At 43.9% G+C, this 24,438-nt stretch overlaps 1 protein-coding gene across 1 annotated transcript; it reads left to right on the forward strand.

The window, feature by feature from the left end:
• Window positions 1-505: 505 nt before the first annotated feature.
• Window positions 506-20,126, forward strand: dicer1 (dicer 1, ribonuclease type III). Its single transcript, XM_067242908.1, has 31 exons — window positions 506-594; window positions 2,512-2,574; window positions 2,663-2,769; window positions 2,963-3,176; window positions 3,326-3,488; window positions 3,731-3,861; window positions 4,076-4,210; window positions 4,642-4,802; window positions 5,027-5,195; window positions 5,470-5,694; window positions 5,860-6,107; window positions 6,644-6,776; window positions 6,905-7,147; window positions 7,339-7,493; window positions 7,706-7,838; window positions 7,959-8,034; window positions 8,124-8,263; window positions 8,665-8,844; window positions 8,930-9,143; window positions 9,268-9,421; window positions 9,599-9,781; window positions 9,958-10,063; window positions 10,165-10,340; window positions 10,541-11,369; window positions 11,507-11,659; window positions 12,597-13,256; window positions 13,441-13,699; window positions 13,885-14,153; window positions 15,003-15,165; window positions 15,374-15,449; window positions 15,720-20,126. Exons 4-31 carry the CDS (start codon window positions 3,063-3,065, stop codon window positions 15,883-15,885), a joined length of 5,814 nt encoding a protein of 1,937 aa, XP_067099009.1. The 5' UTR covers window positions 506-594; window positions 2,512-2,574; window positions 2,663-2,769; window positions 2,963-3,062; the 3' UTR covers window positions 15,886-20,126.
• The last annotated feature ends 4,312 nt before the right edge of the window (window positions 20,127-24,438 follow it).

The following is a 24,438-nucleotide window of genomic DNA, read 5'->3' on the forward strand; positions in this document are numbered from 1 at the left end:
AAGTTACAGTAAATGGGTTTAAAAATCAGTTTCAGCAAACAACCATGCACATATAAAGTCTCAGCGCTTAATCATTGTGGTTTTATTTAAAAATGCATCATAATACGACGATTTAACTAAGCAAGGGTTTAACACATACGTTTAATAAATTGCATCGGTTGGCAGTATAGAAAGCCTAACAGTAATTGTGATTAGCTATACACAATATGATTATTATAGACATAAAGTCTGAGTATAAAATAATATATATCAATTGCCAATAAATGCATTACTTTTTCATGCTTATTTACACATTTGCATTTCATCCATATCAGTCGTTTTATGACCCCTGCCCATGAAATCTGCTCCGAAAGCAGTTTCTGTATTCCTGACTACTATACGCGCACTACCACGTGGTGTGTGAGCATGGAAAACAATACTATTACGTACTTTACGTAATTATGTTGCGTTTTGAAGGCCCAGGTGAGAGGAACTGGAAATAGCGTGGATTAATCCCTGTCCCTGACAGCAGAAGGAGGGAATGGAGGATAGGGTACTTCACGAGTTATGAGGACAAATTAAATTCAAGACGGCCACATAAAAACAATTTAATAGGTGAGCAACATTAAATGGTACTCAGATTGCATGTTGCTTACAAGTAACTATTTTTATCCGCACCGTATCGACAGACAAAATGCAACCGTGTCCTCGCCTTTAGCAGCGAGCAGAGCACGCAATAAGCTAACTTTGCACGTAGCTAGCTAACTGTTGTGTTGTTGTTGTGCATCGCCCATAGAACGTTGCGCGGATAAGTAGCCGGGCTCTTTCCTTGTCTGTCAATCGTACGCACCATACAGTACACCAGTTCGCTTGTTTACCTAAAACCTAGTATTTTCAGCCGTAGCTTGCTTTAATCCTTTATACGTTCTGTTGGTGCTCGCGCTAATTTAGCATGCTCGCTTTAGCTGCACGCGTGGAAATTCAGATTTTGCGTTTCCTTAGTCGGAGATCACTTAATGTCTCACATAATCGATTGTGCCAGTTTATCGTTTCCGTCGATTGTGAAAGTCTAGGTAGGTTAAAGTGTCAGCAATTCTACATATTTGCTGGTGTCAAATGTTTCAAACCACATCAAGTCAATATGAACGAGCGTGGTACTGTACTGGTAGCTAGTAGTAGTGGCGAGACGCAGCACTAAGTCAGCCGTGTTGTCATCGTAAAAGGCCAAGGAAAGGTCTAGTTGAGGCCTAAATTGAAAAGCTGCAAGTCAACTTGGAAGGTTTTTAAGCACGTAGTTTTCCATCAGTTTCTGCAATTAACACTGCAGTCAGAATCTTTGTACATCTTGTGCCTGTCAAATTGGTCTTATCATATTCCAGCAGGATTTGGTTGTATGTAGCCTATTTTGATTTATGATACTGCATGTTAGCAAGCATGCTAGCTAACTAACGTTAGCACAGTAGTCACAGCCAACAAAAGCAATTTTGTTAGCTAGCTATGCTAGCTATTGTTATTGTAGCTGTCACAGTAAAATATAATCTCTATTCCTGCTTAGACCTACTGCACACTATCAACCTCATTCATTAACACAAAAATGTATCCTAAGAGTTCACGTGGTAGAGTGAATTGTTTGCACAGATGTCATGTGGCACGGGTTGGTGTGTAGGATCTTACACATTTGCCACATAAATGACACTGTGTCTTTGTGAAGCTCAGACGCAAAACAAAATGGCTGTAATCATGTAAGATCATGTAGACCACCAGTGTTTTATTTATTATATGTAATTTCTGGGTCATAGTCAGATGAAAAGCAGATATTTGCCTAAAGGCTTGTCCTAGATTCATCCATCAAAACCTGTTAGGCCATTACTTTTGGGTCACATCAGAGCAGAGAATAAAAAAGGTGCTTAATACTGTCTACGATGTTGAGATGAAATTGAGATTCACTCTTACAGCTTAGACTGTATCTATGCCCAAGTCCTACCTAAGTATGTAAGAAACCTCAATGAATATCTGAAACGGCGTGTCTCTCCTTTGCATTACCATTTCATTACACAAGTCAAGATTTGGATGAAACATGGTTTGCACAGATCACACAATTTGGCATCAGTGCTTACTTCATTCATTTACTAGGATACAAGCAGAGTAATAAGAGGGGAATCTAGAGTGTGTCAGACTCAGCAGCAGCTTTTCATCTGAGCCCAGTACAAAGTTATTTTGATATGATTTATCCTGGCCATATGTGTTTCACTCCATTGAGTCATTGTGAGACAATTTGTTAACCAGCAGCAAATGTGAGCACTTCATGAAATTGAGGGCTTGTGCCGTGTGAGCTGAAATGACTTGCGGGATTGTTTGCAGCTGTGTTAGGCATTGGTGGTCAGAAGAAAGGTGTGGTCTTGACTTCTGGGTGGCAAAATAATTATTGGGGCAGATGTTACTGTATTCAATATGTGGATACCCCACTCCAAGCATTGACCTTCTCTAACTCTTAGCATTCAGATATTAATGTTCAAATTCCTTGGTTCTCAGTCTGTTTGCAGGATAGGAACAGTCTCTCAGGCCCAGACACTGCCCATTATCAGCTGCCTAGAGGTAAGATGGGGTCCCCTGCTTCTTAATGAGATTCCGATAATGTTTTCAGTAAGTAGACCTAACCACATTTTCCTCTTTATGCGAGCAGCTCCTCCAGGTGATAGATGTGGGGCTGTATGAGCTGATTGTGGAAAATTGAACATGAAGCCCAGAATAACTTCTGCCTGGTCACTCAGAGAGTCTATGACCCTACCTGTGAGTTTATTTAATGTATTTTATGATACTATACTTGACTAGTTACTTCCATTCGTGTGACTTTCCCCTCACCCGGAAGGTTAACTAAATTGTGACTGCCTCTGTGGTACCTAGAGGGAGAGAAGGTGGCTTTAAAAAATATAATAATAATAATTCCAGATATTCTCTATTGCAATCTCTTTTCAACATTAAGCTTTATTGAAGGAGGTAGAAATGAGATAAAGAGTGGACAAGTGGAGGAACCCTACTCCCCCCTGCCCCCCCTGCCCCAGCACCCCTCCTGACCGTGAAGCATGGCAGGCCTACAGCTGGTCACCCCCGCCTCCTCACCCATGGGGCCTTTCTTTGGTCTCCCTTGGCAACAGGAGGCCATCCACGACAACATCTACACGCCTAGGAAATATCAGGCAAGGAATTAGGAGGGACTTCAACCATGAAATAGAAAATATCCGATGTGGTTTATAATGCCTTGTAGTCCTTATTTTCTTGATGTAGATTTCACCACAACGGTGACTTTTATGACAGCAGTGTGTCTAATGCTTTTCTGCCCTCCTAGGTTGAACTTCTTGAAGCAGCTCTAGAACACAATACTATTGTCTGCTTAAATACTGGCTCAGGGAAGACCTTTATTGCAGTACTCCTAACAAAGGAGCTCTCCCATCAAATTCGAGGAGACTTCCAAAAACATGGAAGGAAGACTGTTTTCTTGGTTAACGCAGGTAGGTCGAAGCTTTACCTACTTTGTCTTGTCATTGTCATACCACAGAACGATTTACTCACATTTGCTGGTTAGGCCTAAGTAGCTTTTCAGCGTCCTGTTGTGGTATGACTGCTTGCTCAAGATGTCACTTAATGCTGCTTGGAATTTGATTCTTAAGTTCACCTGTCGGAACGCAATGGCTATTACAGAAACATATGAGTCAGTGGCTGATCCTTTTCTCCCTCCCTGTCTATGGTACAGCAGCGTCAGTCATTCAGCAAGCAGCTACTGTTAGGACCCACTCTGATCTCCAAGTGGGAGAGTACACCAGCACGGAGAGGACCTTGGAATGGACGGATGAACGTTGGAGTCGAGACATTGTCGAAAAGCAGGTGCATTCAGCATTAAAAATTTATGTCAAAAAAATATAAGCATATTTTTCAATAATTGCGAAGTTACCAGCAATAATTTACTGAGTGGTGGTGTAGCTTTTCACAAATGTGAAGGTGGCAAGGCAGACAGCACTGTAGATTTATTTTTCACTTGACATTGTTGTGTTCCACTCCTCATCTTTCTCCTATTCTAATTTGTCATCTTTTCTTCTAGGTGTTGGTAATGACGTGTCATATCTTCCTGCATGTCCTGAAGAATGGAATCTTGCCACTATCAAAAATCAACCTGGTGGTGTTTGACGAATGTCACCTGGCAATCACGGACCATCCCTATCGGGAGATAATGAAGGTGAAATGACATAGTCTACCTATGCATTACCTTTGTAGCATGAGCGTGTCCGTATATGCCTCCTGCTATATGAAAAGACGAAAGGCATAGATGGATGAATAGTCATTATATCCGCCATGTTGGAAATTATAAGGTGTCAGTCCTTTTCCTATTGCCAATGCACTTGTATCCATTGTTCAATATTAAACATATTAAAGCATGTTTTTCCCTACTTGTCAAAGTATGAATATAGCAGGCCAATTGCCTTTGACGGACAACTATTGTTTGATTACAAAAGACCATGGCTGGCCAGGCCAGACTAGTTATTGTAGGTTACGAGGAGGACCTTGAGATTGAGCATTAAACAGCCAGACACTGATGCATGTCATCCACACCGTTACGCATATAGGTGTTTTGCATTGACTGAACCTCGCCCTCCCTGTATCTTTCAGCTATGTGAGGGCTGTCCGTGCAGCCCTCGGATCCTGGGTCTCACCGCTTCCATTCTAAATGGCAAGTGTGACCCATCTGAACTAGAGCAGAAAATCCAGAACCTGGAGCGCATCCTGAGGAGCAACGCTGAGACTGCCACAGACCTCGTAGTCCTGGACCGGTACGTACACCTCAACATCAACACATGTTCATGTCGGAAATGCACCATTGCTTCTCTTGGCATTCGGAAATATTCCAAATCGATGCGGTTATTGAAACGAGGCGTTGGTCACGATGAACTTCGACACTAACAGGATATACGCCGCAAGATGCTTTCTCGTTGTGAGAGTACCGTGTTTTTATGTGTGTGTCAAAGTATTCCGTGTGTGTGTGTGTGTGTACCAGATATGCATCCCAGCCCAGAGAGGTGGTGCTGGATTGTGGACCTTACCTGGACAAGAGTGGCCTGTCGGAGCGTCTGCTGGAAGAGCTGGATGAGGCTCTCCACTTCCTCAACGACTGCAACATACCTGTGGCCAGGGAGGACAGAGACCCCACCTTCATCTCCAAACAGGTACGTGAGACTTGCAGAAATGAATAGAGCTACAGCTACCTTTTGAGTATCTGACTTCCCTGACAATTTAACAGCAGATGTTCATGAAGCTTACCATTTTAAGAATGAGGGCTAAGCCTTACCAGGAGAGAGAAACCTCATTGGTCGAAAAGGAAGATTTGAGTTCTTTCCGAATGAGGAATCCAGCATAGAACACGTAGCAGCTATGAGTGATGTAAGTGCAGTACAATGGCACCTCTCGTTACTATGTCGATTAACGATGATGTCCCCTCAGGTGCTGAGCGACTGCCGGGCTGTGCTGCTGGTCTTGGGACCATGGTGCGCAGACAAGGTGGCAGGCATCATGGTACGCGAGCTCCAGAAGTATATCAAGCACGAGCAAGAGGACCTCAACCGCAAGTTCCTGCTGTTCACCGACACCATCCTGCGCAAGGTGCACGCCCTCTGCGAGGAGCACTTCTCCCCTGCCTCGCTGGACCTCAAGTTTGTCACGCCCAAGGTATGGGTTCTGGCATTTATTGCCCCTTTTCCGATTAATTATTCATTTGTTTTTTGACAAAGTAGTTAAGGCGGCAGGCGGTTGCTTAGGCGGCCGCCTTAACTGAAAAGTGCTGCGGGGAAACCCTGTCATGTAATGTAATAACGTCTACATCCTTACTTCAAGGTGATCCGTCTACTGGAGATCCTCCACGAGTACAAACCTTTCGAACGGCAGCAGTTTGAGAGTGTGGAGTGGTACAACAACCGCAACCAGGACAACTATGTCTCCTGGAGCGACTCGGAGGATGAAGACGAGGATGAGGAGGTGGAGGTGAAGGAGAAGCCCGAGGCCAACTTTCCTTCTCCGTTCACCAACATCCTGTGCGGGATCATCTTTGTGGAGAGGCGCTACACAGCGGTTGTCTTAAATCGGTATGTTTGAGGAGTGAGGAGGATTGACATAGATCTAGTTCCCTTATTTTGCCTCGGAGTGACAGCTTTAGCGGAATTAAAAGCTAGGCGTTGCTGTTTGAGCTGTAGGATTGATCGTCCTCAATGGGCTTTGCCACCAGTGTTATGGAGCTGCTGTTCAAAGCTTGCAGGTGCTTCTTCAAATTAGAAGTAGAGCTCCTTGCAGCTGACACACACCAAGGCACAAATTGCATTTCATTGTGATGTTCTTGCCCCTTTCGCCCACAAATTCTAAATAATACTTCCATGCCGTAAAGGCTGTCCTTTCTGCCATCTCGCTAGCTAAGCTATACATGCATACGACCTGCCAAGAAGTAGGAAAGAAAGGGGATTTCTTTTTCTTTTTTCGCTTTACCCCTAACACTGGTCTTTACATAATGCTATTTTGTTTATTAACAAATAGTAAGTTCCATTTTACTAGTTACACTGTCCTTACTGTCAAAAAATGCATTAAAGCTCAGACGTTTTTTCTTCATGACACTGGCTATCTCTCTCAGGCTGATCAAGGAGGCAGGAAAGCAGGACCCAGAGCTGGCCTACATCAGCAGCAACTTCATCACTGGCCACAGCATCGGCAAGAACCAGCCCCGAAACAAGCAGATGGAGGTGGAGTTCAGGAAGCAGGAGGAAGTAAGACCTGAACGTGTATTGTTATGCTTCTGGCATCCCTTATTTATGTGTCGTTGAGATGCAGATATCAGAATGGTAGACCAATTGTGTCTGTTTGGTCTGACCCTTTTTTCATGGGGATTTCTCAGGTCCTCCGCAAATTCCGGGCACACGAAACCAACCTGCTTATCGCCACCAGCATTGTGGAGGAAGGGGTGGATATCCCCAAGTGCAACCTGGTGGTCCGCTTCGACCTGCCCACTGAGTACAGGTCCTATGTGCAGTCTAAAGGCCGAGCCAGAGCTCCTGTCTCCAACTACATCATGCTGGCTGACAGCGAGAGGACAAAAACCTTTGAGGAGGACCTCAAGACCTATAAGGCCATAGAAAAGGTACATCTGAGGGACTGTTCTTTAGGCCCCATGTCTACTAAAACCCAGTGTCCCAGGTTTGGATTGCAATTGACTCTCAACCTTCAGTTTAAAGTGTCACAGGTTTATGGTCACTAAGGGTTCACAAAGTTGAGGGGACTGTCCTCATTAGCACAATGGCCCTGATGAACATGTATGTCTTCTTTGTCCAGATCCTGAGGAACAAGTGCTCCAAGTCTGCAGAAGCGAGTGACTTTGAGGTGGAGCAAGTGCTGGACGATGACAACATTCTTCCACCCTATGTGCTACGTTCAGAGGATGGAGGCCCCAGAGTGACTATCAACACAGCCATTGGGCACATCAACAGGTATTTGCTACCTCAACTCCCAGCACGCTCCCAACACTGACCATGTTGGCTCTTGCAAGTAGATTTCCTCGGGTTCTTTTCAAAATAATCTTCAACTTAAAATGTTCAATCTTCAGAAGCAGATGGTAATTGTTCGGGAAAAAAGTGTGTCACTTCAGCAGGGATTTCACCAGCCTTCCGCTCTTGATAGTGTAATTCAATTTTCCCAACAGGTACTGTGCCCGACTACCAAGTGACCCATTCACCCACCTGGCACCCAAGTGCAAGACGGCGGAGCTCAAGGATGGACGCTACCAGTCCACTCTCTACCTGCCTATAAACTCCCCTCTGAGAGTGCCTGTCAAGGTAGGGAAGCACCATGATGTACATCCAGTTGAGATTATTTTCAGACCTGATGACACGGTCATTTGAAAAAGTATTGATGTTGTTGTTTGAATGCTAATGTAGTCATTTTCCTCATGACAGGGGCCAATAATGAATTGTGGCAGACTTGCAGAGAAAGCAGTTGCACTTCTATGTTGCGAGAAGCTTCACAAAATAGGTACAAATCAACGGAAGATATTTGAGAGGTCATCCTCTAGGCTTCTGTGACAGTTATTCAGCAGCATCATTATCTCTCTCCTCCACCAGGGGAGCTGGATGACCACCTGATGCCGGTGGGGAAGGAGACGGTGAAGTACGAGGAGGAGCTGGACCTCCATGATGAAGAAGAGACCAGTGTCCCAGGCCGTCCGGGTTCCACCAAAAGGAGGCAGTGCTACCCCAAAGCCGTACGTCATTTTATTGATTCATTGAACCACTTCAGAGGGTTCCAGAACGACCCAACAATTTGATATGAAATGTCAATAGGCCCTCTAATGAGAAGATGGACAGCTCCATCCCCACCTAAAAACCCAACTTTTTAACAGAGCCTTTGGCTGATTGACTCTTTTATTCCCTCATATTTTCTTTGTTTGTTGTTCTATTAGATTTACATTTAATCATTTAGCAGATGCTTTTATCCAAAGCGACTGCCAAGGGTTCTACATGATTTTTTGCGCCCTTTCTTGTTTTTAACCTGTAGCACTTTGACATTTTATATAAATATAAAGTGCATTATAAATACTATTATTATTATCCCAAGAAGCTCATGGGGAATAGACTAAAAGGAGAACTTTCTCTCTTTCCCCAGATACCGGAGTGTCTACGGGACAGTTACCCTGTTCCAGCGCAGTCCTACTACCTGTACGTGATAGGCATGGTCCTTACCACCCCTCTCCCAGATGAGCTCAACTTCCGCAGGAGGAAGCTCTACCCCCCTGAGGACACTACAAGGTGCTTCGGCATCCTGACGGCCAAACCCATTCCTCGGGTAAGTAAACTAACCCCTTATGTTTATAAGTTAACTGATATAGCAGGCATACCCATGTCACCATACCTACCTCTTCTCCTCCCAGATCCCCCACTTCCCAGTGTACACACGCTCGGGCGAGGTGACAATCTCCATTGAGCTGCAGAAGTTAGGTTTCACCCTCAGTGCGGCCCAGCTGGATCTCATCACGCGCCTGCACCAGTACATATTTTCCCACATCCTGCGGCTAGAGAAGCCAGCTCTGGAGTTTAGGCCCACGCAAGCGGACTCTGCTTACTGTGTCCTACCGCTCAACTATGGTTAGTGGAACACTTTGAAACAGGCAGTATGGAACCTCACTCTTCGCACCGGCGATCGGAGCTGAGCTTAATTTACTGCTCTCTGTCAAGTTTCAACCGATAACGATGCTTTCTCTCCTTCCAGTGGACGATTCCAATACTCTAGATTTGGACTTTAAGTTCATGGAGGACATTGAGAAGTCTGAGGCACGCATCGGCATTCCCACCACCCTGTACACCAAGCAGAACCCCTTCAGCTTCAAACTGGAGGACTACCAGGACGCTGTCATCATTCCAAGGTATACTTACTTGACACACGTTTGATATGGTGACGGACAGTGTATTGCTATGACATTTTCAGTACTTAACACGTTGGGATTAGTTAAGTCGTGCATCTACAAAATACTGCTATATTTTGAAACCTACAAAAATAAATGTTAGTTTAGTTAGCCCTGACCACTTCTCCATTCAACCAGGTATCGCAACTTTGACCAGCCGCACCGCTTCTACGTGGCTGATGTGTACACGGACCTCACCCCGCTCAGCAAGTTCCCTTCACCAGAGTACGAGACGTTTGCAGAGTACTACAAAACCAAGTATAACCTGGACCTGTCCAACCTGAACCAGCCCCTCCTGGATGTCGACCACACCTCCTCCAGGTCAGACAGCAACAACAAAAAACACCAACATGGATGATAAGAATTGTTCTTGCATTGTACACAAGACAAAAACATAAAATCTTCATCTACATTGTTGTTTGGTAGTATATTGTTCTTTGTTTTATTTCGTTTATTTCACGTATTAACTCGATTTGTGTGTGCTCGTGTCTTTGCAGACTGAACCTGTTAACCCCTCGTCACTTGAACCAAAAGGGAAAAGCCCTCCCTCTCAGCAGTGCTGAGAAGAGGAAGGCCAAATGGGAAAGTCTTCAAAACAAGCAGGTAGAAAAATCAAGTGAACGGTGTACATAAAAATAAATGTTTACACAATTACATGCCGGGGCGTTAACCTTCAATCTTTGTTTTTTGGGACCGTCTCAAAGATCCTGGTCCCAGAGCTGTGTGCCATCCACCCTATCCCTGCTTCCCTGTGGAGGAAGGCTGTGTGTCTGCCCAGTATCCTGTACCGCCTCCACTGCCTCCTGACCGCCGAGGAGCTCCGGGCTCAGACAGCCAGCGATGCCGGGGTGGGAGCCCAGACCTTGCCCCCTGACTTCAGGTACACCTGCTCAGTGTGGCTTGGAGCACGTCTTAGGATCTCTGGTGCTTAGTAGCTGGTCCTATTTACAGGTGTTACAGCATTATATTAGTTGTGCACCTCATTTGGTGTAAGTTGTTTCCTGGAGATTAAATCTTTTATTTTATTTTTTTAATGTGGGCTTTTTTGCGATCACTCGCATTGTATTTGTCAAAATCTAGGTATCCAAATTTGGACTTTGGCTGGAAAAGGTCGATCGACAGCAAGTCGTTCATTTCCTGTTCTGGTTCGTGTGCCGAGGACAGCGAGGATCACTGTAAACACCATACAACTGTAGCACCCGACTCACCTGATGCCCAGCAACCATGTAGTATCCACGCCTCCCCACCCAACCAGGGCTCTGACCCCTCTGAGGACTACAAATCCCACAATGCCGAGGGGTTGGAGACGGAGCCTGAAGACCAAAACTCCGCTTGCACCAGGAACCTCACTAACGGCACTGCCCTCGCTGGCGAAGACGGCGGCGGCCATGAAGCGCACCTTGACGGATGTGACAAGAATTGCCAACGCTCCCAGGCTGTCTTGCCGCTGGAGAGCCATGTAATGACACAAACCACTACCTCAGTTCCTGTGCAGCCCTCTCCCAGCACCGAGAACCAGAAATCAGTTCCTGCTCCCCAGCCCCGGAACCTGCCTCAACCCCAGGCCAGCGACGAATGTAGACCAGGGAGGACCTCAGAGCCCTGTGAGGGCCACAGACGTGTGAATAAACCTACCTCAGACGGCTGCCGCCTTGCAGCCAAGGGGCCTACCGCTTCCTCAGAACCTTCACCTGACCCCTCCTCGGCAGCAGACTCCCCCAAGACCCTGGGACCCAACCCGGGCCTCATCCTACAGGCCCTCACCCTGTCCAATGCCAGCGATGGCTTCAACTTGGAGCGCCTTGAGATGCTGGGCGACTCCTTCCTCAAGCATGCCATCACCACCTACCTGTTCTGCACCTATCCTGATGCGCACGAGGGGCGCCTGTCCTATATGAGGAGCAAGAAGGTAAAGAGGCCTGTGTTTACTGGATTTACTCGTGACGGTTTGGGCGCTGGTGTTAATGTTTTTTGGTTTCTCTTTACAGTTTTAGTTGTTGTATTTGTCTTTTCAATGAACCTACACCATTAATCCTTCACTGTCAGGTGAGCAACTGTAATTTATACCGTCTGGGAAAGAAGAAGGGTCTCCCCAGCAGGATGGTGGTCTCCATATTTGACCCCCCAGTCAACTGGCTGCCCCCTGGCTACGTTGTCAACCAGGACAAGAGCAGCCCTGACAAGTGGGACTCTGATGAGGTACGCTTGTCTCTTCACTGGTGCAGCTTCCTTCCTCTGCAGTTGTTTGTGATTTGCATCACCGAGCCACTAGAGAGCAGGCTTCCTCCTTCCAATATCCATATCGCCATCATTCCTTTGAGCATGTAGTTAATAATGGATATTTCTTTTGAATTTTTGGGAGGTTTACTCCTTATATGCATCTTTACATGAGAGATGAATTTTTTAATTTAGTATTTATGCCCTCAACCTGTATGATATCTATTTTGAGTTATGTGATAAAAAAAAAAGGTGCTGGAGATGTGTGTCAGAGTTTAGGTCAGCCACAGTTAGATACAACTAGGTTGGCTAGCCTGCATTTCCTTAAATTGTGCGAGTTTCTAAGGGAGACGTAATCCTCAGTATCAGGTCTCTTTCATTACAATATTAAATGTCAGAAACGTTGTCATTGATTCCTAATGAACATGCCTTAATGTCCCACCTGGTCAAGATCATGGAACATTAACGGTTATAAATGTAACATTCCATTCACCCATCAGAGATTGTATTGCATTAGAGGAATGAGTCATTGACTTGGATAGGCAGCGTCTCCTTACTCAAGCCCTGTTAACTGACCTAATGCTGCAGTTAGACTGAAATCCTGAGACTCTAATCTCCCCAATACCCAGTGAAATCCTTGACCGTGTCTTTAAAAGTCAAGGGCCCTGGATTATAGGGGTTTATCTTAATAATAAAACCATACATTTCAAGTTGTAATATTTTCTATGTACCTCTCTGTGTCTTCTTCCTCTCCTCTTTTCACCCATTCGTTTTTTTCCACTGGCAATCATCATTTGTCATTCCTTTTCGCTTTCATCGGAAACTTTCTCTTGCCCTTTCCTCTCTGTACGATTTCCACCTTTCTTTTGCTTAATTTGCTCACTCCAAATTTCCATGTCTCTCTCCTTCCTCCTGTCAGGCCAAAGAGGACCCTCTGGCCAACGGAGCCGGCGAGGACTTCGAAGACGAGGCGGAGGAGCCTGAGGAGGATGAGGAGCTCATGTGGAAGGAGGAGGAGGAGCCCAAGGACGAGGTGAACATGGAGGACGACCTGGAGTACTACCATGAGCACATCAAGTTCATCGACAACATGCTCATGGGCTCAGGGGCCTTCGGCAAGAAGATCTCCCTCAGCACTTTCCCCCCCTCGCCCACCCCGGCTGCCGCCTCCTCGCCGTCGCCGTCCCCCTCCCCTGCGGCCGACCCGCCCAGCGAGTGGAAGCCCCCTAAGAAGTCCCCACACCCCGCCGCTGCCCAGTACGCCTCGGACGCGGCCGCCGCCGGGGGAAGCGTCTCGGGCGGGGCGGAGGAGTTTGACTACAGCTCGTGGGATGCCATGTGCTACCTGGACCCCAGCAAGGCGGGCGAGGAGGACGACTTTGTGGTGGGATTCTGGAACCCCTCGGAGGAGAACTGCGGGGCGGAGCTGGGCAAGCAGTCCATCTCGTACGACCTCCACACGGAGCAGTGCATCGCCGACAAGAGCATAGCCGACTGCGTGGAGGCGCTGCTGGGGTGCTACCTCACCAGCTGTGGAGAGAGAGCCGCCCAGATGTTCCTCTGCTCCCTCGGACTCAAGGTGAGGCATTCTAACATGGCCTCTGCTCTGTTGTGCGGCTGCTTTACCTGATATGAAAGAACTGCAATCCCTGACTGTGCCAAACTCAGGGCACGTGATTGTGTTGAGTCAATTCAGATTCTAAAATAGAGCATTTTGTAAACTTTTGGGTGTTCAATGGAAATGTTTCATTCATTTTGAACAGGTGTTGCCAGTAGAGAGGAAAAGCCAAAAGAGTATATGTGAGGTCATGACTGCCCTGACCCCGACCCTTGACCTCCACTACGGCTGGCTGAAGATTCCACCCCGTTGCATGTTTGACCACCCTGACGCGGAGCGCACCCTGAACCACCTCATCTCCGGGTTTGAGAACTTTGAGAGGAAGATCAACTACACCTTCCAGAACAAGGCCTACCTGCTGCAGGCTTTCACTCACGCCTCCTACCATTACAATACCATTACAGGTGAGTCCAAGAACGGCAAGCACCTATAATCAGAGGTAATATTGGGGATATTACATTGCATCAACCTTGTGGACCTGGTCAGGTGCTGTTAGTGCCTTTCGTATGCTTTATTTTGTCTAACTGATCAACAACTCTGTGTTCTTATAGCTGACAACACATTCTCTGGTTTTTCCTCACGTTCCCAGATTGTTACCAGCGGCTTGAGTTTCTTGGCGATGCAATCCTAGACTACCTCATAACTAAGCACCTTTATGAAGACCCGCGCCAGCACTCACCCGGCGTGCTCACGGACCTGCGCTCTGCGCTCGTCAACAACACCATCTTCGCCTCGCTGGCCGTCAAGTACGACTACCACAAGTACTTCAAGGCCGTCTCACCGGAGCTGTTCCACGTCATTGACGACTTTGTGCAATTCCAGCTGGAGAAGAACGAGATGCAAGGCATGGACTCTGAGGTGTGTGGCCGGCTTACTGTTCAGTCTCCTACATCTGATCATCACTTGTTTCCCAGCAGACACAGTGTCAGTGCTGATTTAAGATCTCTGCCACAATGTTCTTCTGGGTTTTGGGATTAATTTTACACATTTTCAAACGGCATGTCCCAAGACATTGGCTGGCTGTTTTGGATTACGTAGATTAGAGGAAGAGATGCTGTTGGGCTGAATTAGTCTCCATGGCTGTCTTGGATCGTCTTATTCAACTAGTTTGTTTTATGCCTAAGTATCAGACTTAATAACTGTTGAACAGAAAAGGGGCACATTTATAGTTAACTGGACTCAATTGTAGTGTGGTCGTTCGAGGTATTAAAGCCATAGGATGTTGTATTGGCTTGTATGTGTAAAGGATGTGAGACTTCCTGAGAAATCGATTTGTATATTTGACATTTTATTCACTTTCAAGACGCTTTTATCTAAAGCGACTTACAAATGGTAGAAGGTACAGCAGAAGATCAAGGATCAGAAGTGCATAGTTCTACAGTATTTCGGTGGTCAAAGTCAAGAAACAGTTTGTAGCCCATTTTCTAGCTTCATCAGAAAGTAACCTCAGCTACCAAGCACGGTGAACAGGAGGTTGCAATAGTAACATCATCAAATGTATCCATGTTGTCTTCCCTTTTTACTCACAGAATTCATTTGACACTAAATGGACACATGAATAGGCTGGGTTAAAATTCCTAGCATTATTTCTTTGACTTGAACAACATTTTGTCTTGGAAGCCAAGTTGTTTTACAGCATCCCCTTGAGGGCATCTTCACCACTAACAAATCAATTTGTGTTTTGTCTCCTTTTTTTACCTCACTCAGCTTCGCCGCTCAGAGGAAGATGAGGAGAAAGAGGAGGACATTGAGGTCCCAAAGGCCATGGGGGATATCTTCGAGTCGCTAGCCGGAGCAATTTACATGGATAGCAGGATGTCACTTGAGACGGTGTGGCAAGTGTATTATCCAATGATGAGGCCACTTATAGGTAAGGAAAACTAGACGCGGAGACAAACTGCACCACTATTTTATTTTTCTTGTCTTTGATTGTTCGGCGGTTCATGCAGGGAGGCCCACCATATTTTTGCAATGTGCAAATGTTCTCATATTATTCATATCACATGTCCTGGTGGCACCCCGGCAAGAAGTTTAAGAGATGAGGGAGTCATATTCTAAAGTTCTCCTTCCCCTCGCAGAGAAATTCTCAGCAAACGTCCCCCGCTCTCCGGTGCGAGAGCTGTTGGAGATGGAGCCGGAGACGGCAAAGTTCAGGTGGGAACATGTCAACCGCTGTGTCCTTCAGCTTCTCCTCTTGAATCAGAATGTACTTTCAAATAACACTGATGCTGCTCACATCCCCATATTAGCATAGGTATTCATTTTCAGGCTTTTAAAATGTAGTTGTGCTGTATTTTTGTGCGTTTATCGATTGATTAAATCCATACATTAATCAATCGACTTGGGTGCTGCTGTCAGCTAATTCATGCCGGTCCGTGTAAGTGCTCACCTTCGGTTCTAACCCTGCTTTCCATGTCCTCTCAGTCCTGCGGAGCGGACGTACGACGGCAAGGTCCGGGTTACGGTGGAGGTCGTGGGCAAGGGCAAGTTCAAAGGTGTGGGTCGCAGCTACCGCATCGCCAAGTCCGCCGCTGCTCGACGAGCACTGCGCAGCCTGAAAGCCAACCAACCTCAGGTCCAGAACAACTGAGCTTCTTTCTCGTGCTAGCTAATCCAACGTTGCTAGCGTCCTAGCTACAGACAATAGAAACCTAACGCTTTTGCTAGCAATCACATAATTAAACCCTGTATCTTCTGCCCACAATGGCACAACCAAGGCAGCCAGGGAACACTGGGGGACAACTAGACACGCGGGCCGACACCGCAGCGGATTTCACATTGGACTTTTGTTTTGTTTTTTTGTTTTTTTTGCGCAAACACAATCCTTACTTTCCCTCTCTCTTCTGCTTTGTGTAATCACAAGAGTGCTTTATTAACGTTTAGCAAAGTGTTAAAAAAAAAAAAAAAAAGGTCAGGTGTAGTTTTGTCTTTCTCACTGTTCTTTTTTAATGTTTGTTTAACCTTTGCTTTGTGTCAGTGAGATGTGAGGCTAATGCGTATTACATGTAGTGTTAGTTTGTACATAGTTCAAATCAAAGGTGTAAAACAAAGAGAGAGAAAACAATACGCTAAACCCTTCAGCCTGTGCACTAGTGGCAGTTTTACTCGCTGTGGCAGGCGGGACTAACGGATAGACACCACCAGGGCAGGACCAGTGTTGTCACCTCTGTTGGAAAAAAGAACGAAAAAAAAAAAATCTGTCTTGATGGTGTTCTTAATAATTTTTGCACTTATTCCATTAGGGTCTGTTATGTGGAGAATTGTGTGGTCAAATGAACACCAAAATCATATGCGTAGCGATATATATATATAGAACAATTTATTATTCTATTCTCTGCCTTACTTGCTAAGGCCCTCCCTCATATCCTGAGAAATGGATAGGAATTCAACATTCCCAGTTACTGTAATTTCAAAGTTTTTAACAGCACTCGAGGATGCATGTTTGTGTAACTTATGTATTAACCATGGCAACTGAATGGCTTATATATAAACGAAAAGAATCTATCAATATATCTAAAGAGAAAGAGATATTAAATGTTTATTATGGCATAAGTCATCCCCTTGGTTCCAGCAAAATGTATTTCGATACCAAGAATGGGCATGTTCCTTTTGACAGTCATTTTCAAGCATTTAGATGTTGTTTTCATTTCTTTTTTCTTTTCATTTACTGAATCATTGGGTTTTGGTAGTACACACATAAGAGGAAAACATATCACCCAAGCAATATGCTGAATATTTTATATGAATTGGATACTTCTGTATGACACGGAGCACCTTTTTAAATACAGTCATTAGGAGCTGCAAGGTAATAATCCAACCAACTCTGTTCTCACATCCATCACTTACCAAAGCTATAGCAGATGTGACACTACAGGGTTGCACATGTGAAGTCAGTTCTAAGGGATAAGGATACCAGCCTTGGTTTTTATTTAAATTTTAGTTCAAACACCTTTTGTGGACGGCTTCTTGCTTAAATGTTTTTTTTTTTCTCCTTCCCCTCTTTGTATCAATCAGCCCTTTTCACTTGAATACCTCAGTTAATTGCATGCTTTTTTTTGGTGCTATGTTTTTTGTATTAAGCTTGAATTTCTCATCTTTTTGCACTGTAACTATAATACCTCTTTATTTGACCTTTTAAAATCTGTTGTTGGTTGTCCTGTTCTATCAGCCATCCAGCTTTAGAGGTGAGCTGTGTTCCCCCCCTTCCACCTACCCTGACCCATCCTCCCTGGATTGAATGCTTGAAGATTTGGGGTTGACACCAAGGGTATTCTCCAAACATAAGCCTAAGCAAACGCATATCTTTTTATATATATACATACACACATATAACGCATTCATAATAACCAATGGTCTTGAAGGGTCCTTTCATTGCCTGTAGAGAAACAGATTGCACTCTAAATTGCATATATAACCTTTGGAAGATAATTTAATTTGAATTCTCTCATACCACTCTGAAGCTCATTTCTTTCCCTCTGCATTCCTTGTGTAGCCTACCAGCGGTTGGTTACCAACCAGGTGTGGTTACCAGCGCTGAAACAATCCTATACTCTTGTTGCCCCAAAACATCGGGTGAAGCTACATCACTTGTATCTTCCACATTGTCTAAACGAGGAACCAGACTTTTATTGGTAGTCCTTAAGGTCCGTTCATTTCAGACTCCTGTTAAGGATTGTACAGTATTTGAACACAATATATATATTTATTGTATACTTTTAAGCTATGTGTTAGTATGGCTGACAAATGTATGGTAAAGCCATCAAATCCCACTGTAGGTGCTACTACCTCAGAAGATACTGCACTCTGATCAATGCCAGTCACTATGTCTTATTTCATTATATAAACAAGAATGAACTATACTTATTTCTGGAAATGCCTGCAATTTGACTAATAGCTATGTTAGGGGCAAATACTGTAGTCTTTTTACTGTGATATACGTACCTTTTAAAACCAAGATATACATGAACATAGAACATCTATTGAAACACAAGACAATGCTTTGCACTCAACATTCCCAGAGTAAACTTGTATCAATTTGATATTATATATTTTTGTCAACTGAAGGAGTGCAAGCTGAGACAGTGCCTTTGGACTTAGTATAATTATAATCATGCTACAGCCAGAAAGTAGCTACAGCTGTGCTGTTTGTTCATTTTGAGTATGTGTGAATTTATTACAATTAATTTGTCTCTTTCACATTAAATATTCATTTACATAGTCAGACTTCCAAAAGGTAGAAACTGTTGAAAGTTAACATAAGTATCACAAGTGCTAACTTAGAAGTTACTTACTTTGAGCTCCCTTTCAGTTCCTCTGAAATGCTTAAGCTGTGAAATAGAGTGCAATCTGGGATTCATTGTCAAGCATGAGTGTGATCCTGGCGGACCTAGGAATTTTAACACAGTTTGGGCTATATGTTGGGGTGTTATCTAATTAACACACTATAAGAACTGGTTTGACATTAATTTAATATCATGTCATTCGGTTTTGTTTTCATGGAATTCTCTTGGCCTCAAGCTGAACTTTATTGAAATGTGGACTACACTCAAGTTAATGTGAAATCGCTCATACAGTGCCACACCCATTGTCATTTGTTCGATAAAAATAAGGATATTCTCATAATTACAAAAATAATTGATCTAGCAACATGAAATTTCTGCAACCTCAGTGTTGAATTGTCTTTGGCAGTTAACTTGTAAAGGTAGTCCTCTATGGTTTACTGCACACTTTTCTTACTGGCAGAGTTTTCTTTTCTTTTTTTTATTGCTTTATTTTATTTTGTACATGTAGCACAATTGAGCATTGCACTTGGGCGCCATACGTTACCTCATGTCAGAGAGTGAAAGAGCGAGATTAAAAAGTGTATATGATATGTCGTTACGTTGAGGAAGTAAAAACAATACAGATACAAAAATAAAATATGAATAATTAAAAAAAAATTGGTTCAGGCTTTGCTGCTGTTCAATAGCTGGTATTTTACAATTGTATTTAGGAGAAGAAATGATCTGACGAAAGATACATTGTGCCTGCAGGTTATCTGATGAATACACTGTAGTAAATAAATGTAGAGATCTCTGTGATTTGGGGCTCAATGTATGTATTGTGTATACATTGATGTTCTGCCTTAAATATGATTCGTATTGAATTGTAATGTAACCTTAGAAACGACCATGTCTTTGGACAGGCATGACTTGAATTATGTTTAGTCTATTATTTCACCCCCCAGATTCCAGTTAACTAGTTCCATATGGAATAGTGCATGTCTAGTAAAGAGGTTCCCCCCTCCCCCCTTGTGTATTTCACTTTGTGTTAGTATTTTGGTCTAATGAAACAATTTTCCAGCTCTTTGCATTGGTAAACAAGGGCTGATAAATTGGTTAAGGATGAAAGTGTACAGGCCATAAAGAAATGCCTTCTGATGACGAATGACATGAAATTACAGAAATCTAAATCGAATGCACTCTACAGCAGTAAGTTGCTCCAGCAAAGCCAGTGAGGACTCTCAACGATGACTTTAGGGCAAATGAACTTGGATGACTGTCTTTGTTTCCATACAGCGGAACACCAGCAGATTGGAGCAGAATAGAATGGAACTGGATAGATGTAATGATTTCAGTATGGGGAATTATGGGCCATCACAACCTGCAGCTGAATTTTAAGGGACATTGACGAGAGAAAAAAATATATATACTTCTCACTCATACTGTAATACCGTGCTGCAGTGGTTTGCAGTCTGCACCTTATGGATCACAAATACCTTTAATATTCTTTTGTTTTTTCCTTTTTGTAATTGTAGCCAAGTATATCTACAATAAAGTTATGGTATGGTCATTTTGGTGTTGATGTCCTCCTCTTAGTTGGCTTAATCTCGATATGAAACATACAATAGAGTAAGTATTGTCTGTACATTCTTGTGCTGGAACCACAACATTCATTGACTTCATGGTTTGGACAACACCACCATTACAAGCTGTCTGTACCTACCATATTAGAGGTGAGTGTGGTGGTAGTGTGGGCTCAGCACTCGACACAGCCTCTTCTAGAGGCTGGTCACTTTATTGGCAACATGAGGGTTCACACAGAAACCCTGACCCCCTCTCTCATTACCTCACACCAAGGCCTACGAAATAGATGAAGCACATTTTAAGTGCATGTTTGCTTAAGTATACTTTTACACTCTCCCAGGCCTCTTTATAAGGTTAGTAATATCATTTTTGTGCTTATGCATTGCAGTAGTTTCCGAGAAGAGAAGATTTATAAACGCTTGCCAGGAGAGAAATGACTTCATGCTTACTGAACCAGCTTCAAACCAGGCATTTTGATCAATTTTATTGCTGCAAATGAATGGTACAAAGTCCAAGGAACACATCTGACGTTTACTCTTAATATTTGGTATATTACGTCATGGTTGCATTTAAAGTGTCTTCATTAAATGTATTATTCAACCATTATGAAGAGAAACATGTACTGTTCTCATCCTGAGAAATGTCTTCAGTGATTACATTAAATTCAATCAGACTTTGTTGTCTTACATGTTAACAAATGTAAGTAGTTGTTTGTGTTGAATGGAAAAAGACTGCATGGAGTGGGTAGGGGAAAGGGGAAAATATGTTGGATTATAATTAGGGGTGGGGGAAAAAAATCGATTCACATATGAATTGCGATTCAGTCTTCTAGCGATTCACGTTGATTCCCGAATTTCAAAAATTCAAAAACCAGAAGAAAGCAGGGCTCCCCTGTTAACTCACTGGGTTAGTATGCATGCTCTGAAAGCTGGGGCAGTACTGCAACAGCCTGGGTTCAAATCCAGCCTTCACCCTTTTCTTTCTTTCTTCCTTTTACATTTACATTTAGTCATTTAGCAGACGCTCTTATCCAGAGCGACTTACAGTAAGTACAGGGACATTCCCCCGAAGCAAGTAGGGTGAAGTGCCTTGCCCAAGGACACAACGTCATTTGGCACGGCCGTGAATCAAACTGGCAACCTTCAGATTACTAGCCCGATTCCCTAACCGCTCAGCCATCGGACTCCCTTTTCCATTTTTTTCCTGTCACACTTAAATTAACTGTCCAATACATCATGTCAAACACAATCCACAACTCAATACACTGAGGGAAATAACCATACAACTTGTCTTTTAAAGTTTTTTTTAATTATCTCTTTTAAATGATCTGACCAATAGAAGGGGTTTGATTCATGTAGCCTTCAGTCCTATTGGCTGGCCCACACAACCTCCTAATGAAGAGAGATGACTGCTGCTGAACCGTGTATGGGTGTGTGTGGTGTGTGTTTTGGGTGACAAACACGACCACACCCTACCAGAGATGGTATAACAGGGTTGTATTGTAAAAGACGATTAGTTTTCTAAGCGTTGGGTCAGTGGTTCAGACTGTGTGTTTCGGCCTGGACTTACTGAGAATTCAAAACAACAAGCAGTGTGTGTGTGGCAACAGCCCACACCACAGCCATCTGAGATCTTTCTACCATCCCCATGGAAAAGAAACCATCGCAACACATCGCAGTATAACAGCATTATTAGTTTTTTTTCAAAAGGGGGGGGGGGGGTGTGCCCTGACTAAACCACCCCTTCAACCCTCCCCCCCCTCCCCATCAGCCTTCAATAAGTTGCTCAGACAACTCAATGTAAACTTAATATCAACTCAATATTGGGGTTTGTGAACTAACTCTGTAGACAATGTTTAGACAGGCCTTTCATGAACGGTCTTTATATGTATCAGCCAGGCTAGCAGTGTGACGGCAATGTGCTCTTCCCCCAACAAGAGGCTGGGCTCCTTAAGATCTCCACATCTATACTAGCACACTACCTAGTAAGTGGGGGGGGGGAATCGATTCACATATGAATCTCGATTCAGTCTTCTAGCGATTCACATAGATTCACAAATTTAAAAAAGTGGATTTTCTAGTTTACATTTACATTTAGTCATTTAGCAGACGCTCTTATCTAGAGAGACTTACAGTAAGTACAGGGACATTCCCCCGAGGCAAGTAGGGTGAAGTGCCTTGCCCAAGGAAACAACGTCAGTTGGCATGACCGGGAATTGAACTGGCAACCTTCGGATTACTAGCCCGATTCCCTCACCGCCTAGCCAACAGACTCCCTAGTTGTTGGTTTTTCTAGTTTTATTCGTATATAAGTATATATTGAATTGATTTTTAATCGAATCGTGACCCCAAGAATCGATTTGAATCGAATCGTGAGGTACCAAAAGATTCCCACCCCTATTTATAATACATTGGCAAATGTTTCTATTAAAATATGTCGCAGTATAGTACATGGACAATATGAATTTAAATGTGAGGTTAAATGTGAAAATGTCCTCTTAATATGATATGTATGTGGTTAAACCTGAAGACAGTGGTCAGAGATAGCACACACAACGAAGCTTATGTGTCCATCTAACCTTGAGGAAACAGTTGATGTGAATTAAGGTCAGATGATTTTCTGACACTGTATTCGTTTTATTTGTAAAAAATATCCAAGTATATCATGCTGAGGAAATTCAGTTCTCTGTCAGAACACTGACGTGACTCATACAGTGCAGTGGCCTACTGGCTAAAAGTGGTTACCGACTCCACAGCCCACCTTCATCACCAAACACACACAGTTGATTTTAACACATTTTTACCGTACACCAATTTCTGTTAATCTCTCACTAAAAACCCATTGCAGGTTTGTCATCTGTCAGTGACACACAACCAGCATACCATAGTTTTGTCAGTGGCACGCTCTATATTGTCCTGCATGTGGTGAGGCCTATCATAGGTGACTGTTGATGATACGACACTACCACAATTGTCAAAGGACAGAGGAGAGAATACAAGGTATATAGTCACTGATCTCCCCACACATCTGAGAAGTGTGTTTGAAGGAGAAAGAGAGAGAAAAAGAGATTAGAGGGGGGGATGAGAATAAATAATGAGCCCCTTAAGATTTGACTGCTCTGGGGCAGTCACAAGGGACATCTGAGCCTGTTGTATCTGAAGTAAACTTAGGGAAGCTTTGTTCCTAGCCCCTGTGAAATACTGCGGTGGATTAAATGTCTGTTTGCCTGTCCCGAACGTGTGTTTTCGGTACCGTTTCAATGTGTAATGCAAATGAGGGTTGGGTCCTGTTTGTCTACAAGGGCAGTGTGATTTTGTTGAAGGCCCGAGTGTGGGAATGGGAGGGTAATAGGGACTTATTACCTGTGTTGACAATGTGCAGGCTTGCAGTTTGCCATTTGAGCCATTTATTCTGTGCGCTGTAAAAACAAAAGAGATGGCAAATAAATATGCAGGCCTTGCGTTGTTTCTCGGCTCGTTCCATTGCCAAAAAACTATTTTTTTGGCTGTGCTGACCTCTATAGCGGGGTCCCTAGATAGTGCTAAACTGTCCGTCACTCAACACACACTCGTTACACAACTTGCCCTCGTGACCCAGAGGCATCTTGTTATTTTCTGGTCTTTGGAGCCCCCTTGGGGCTGCACCACAACTGAAATGGAGCGTTCTGTACGCACACCAGCACATGTAAACACACTCACAGGACTTACATTTACCTAAAACACATGCACACACACTTCTCAAACCAGAACCACTCTGATGCAGACTCACTCAATCCCACACATGGATCGTTGACACACAAGCACACCGACTATGTTCACACACACCCACAGACAGCACAGCCGCGTTCGTTTTTCTACCATTGTTCCTCTCTCTTTGGAGGATTACAGTAAATTGCTGGCTGACAATTACAATGAGAGGTCCAGCGATGGGTTATTAATGCGGGGGCTTACTGATGACCCTTCAGCTACAGAGTAAGTCTGGCCTTCCTCACGGGTAACCAGATCCAGACCTGTGTGTGTATGTGTGTTTGTGAGTCTGGGAGAGAGAGATTAAGAGAGCGAGAGAGGGCGCTAGTACACATTCAAGGGTTGACAAAGGTAACAGAAGAACAACTAGATAGACAATGGACCTCATAAATAAAAAAAACAGGTCTTCATTACTTAAGGTTTTGAAGATAACCCCATTACCATGTGATCACACTAAATTGTGAATGGAACATACTTGATTTTTGATGGGTCATTTCTTTGGCCTGGCCATCTTCCCCTGGGATTATGCAGTGCCACTAGGGCACTGCATGT

This window comes from Osmerus mordax, chromosome 9 (genome assembly GCF_038355195.1).
Source record: "Osmerus mordax isolate fOsmMor3 chromosome 9, fOsmMor3.pri, whole genome shotgun sequence".
Taxonomy (NCBI): Eukaryota; Metazoa; Chordata; class Actinopteri; order Osmeriformes; family Osmeridae; genus Osmerus; species Osmerus mordax.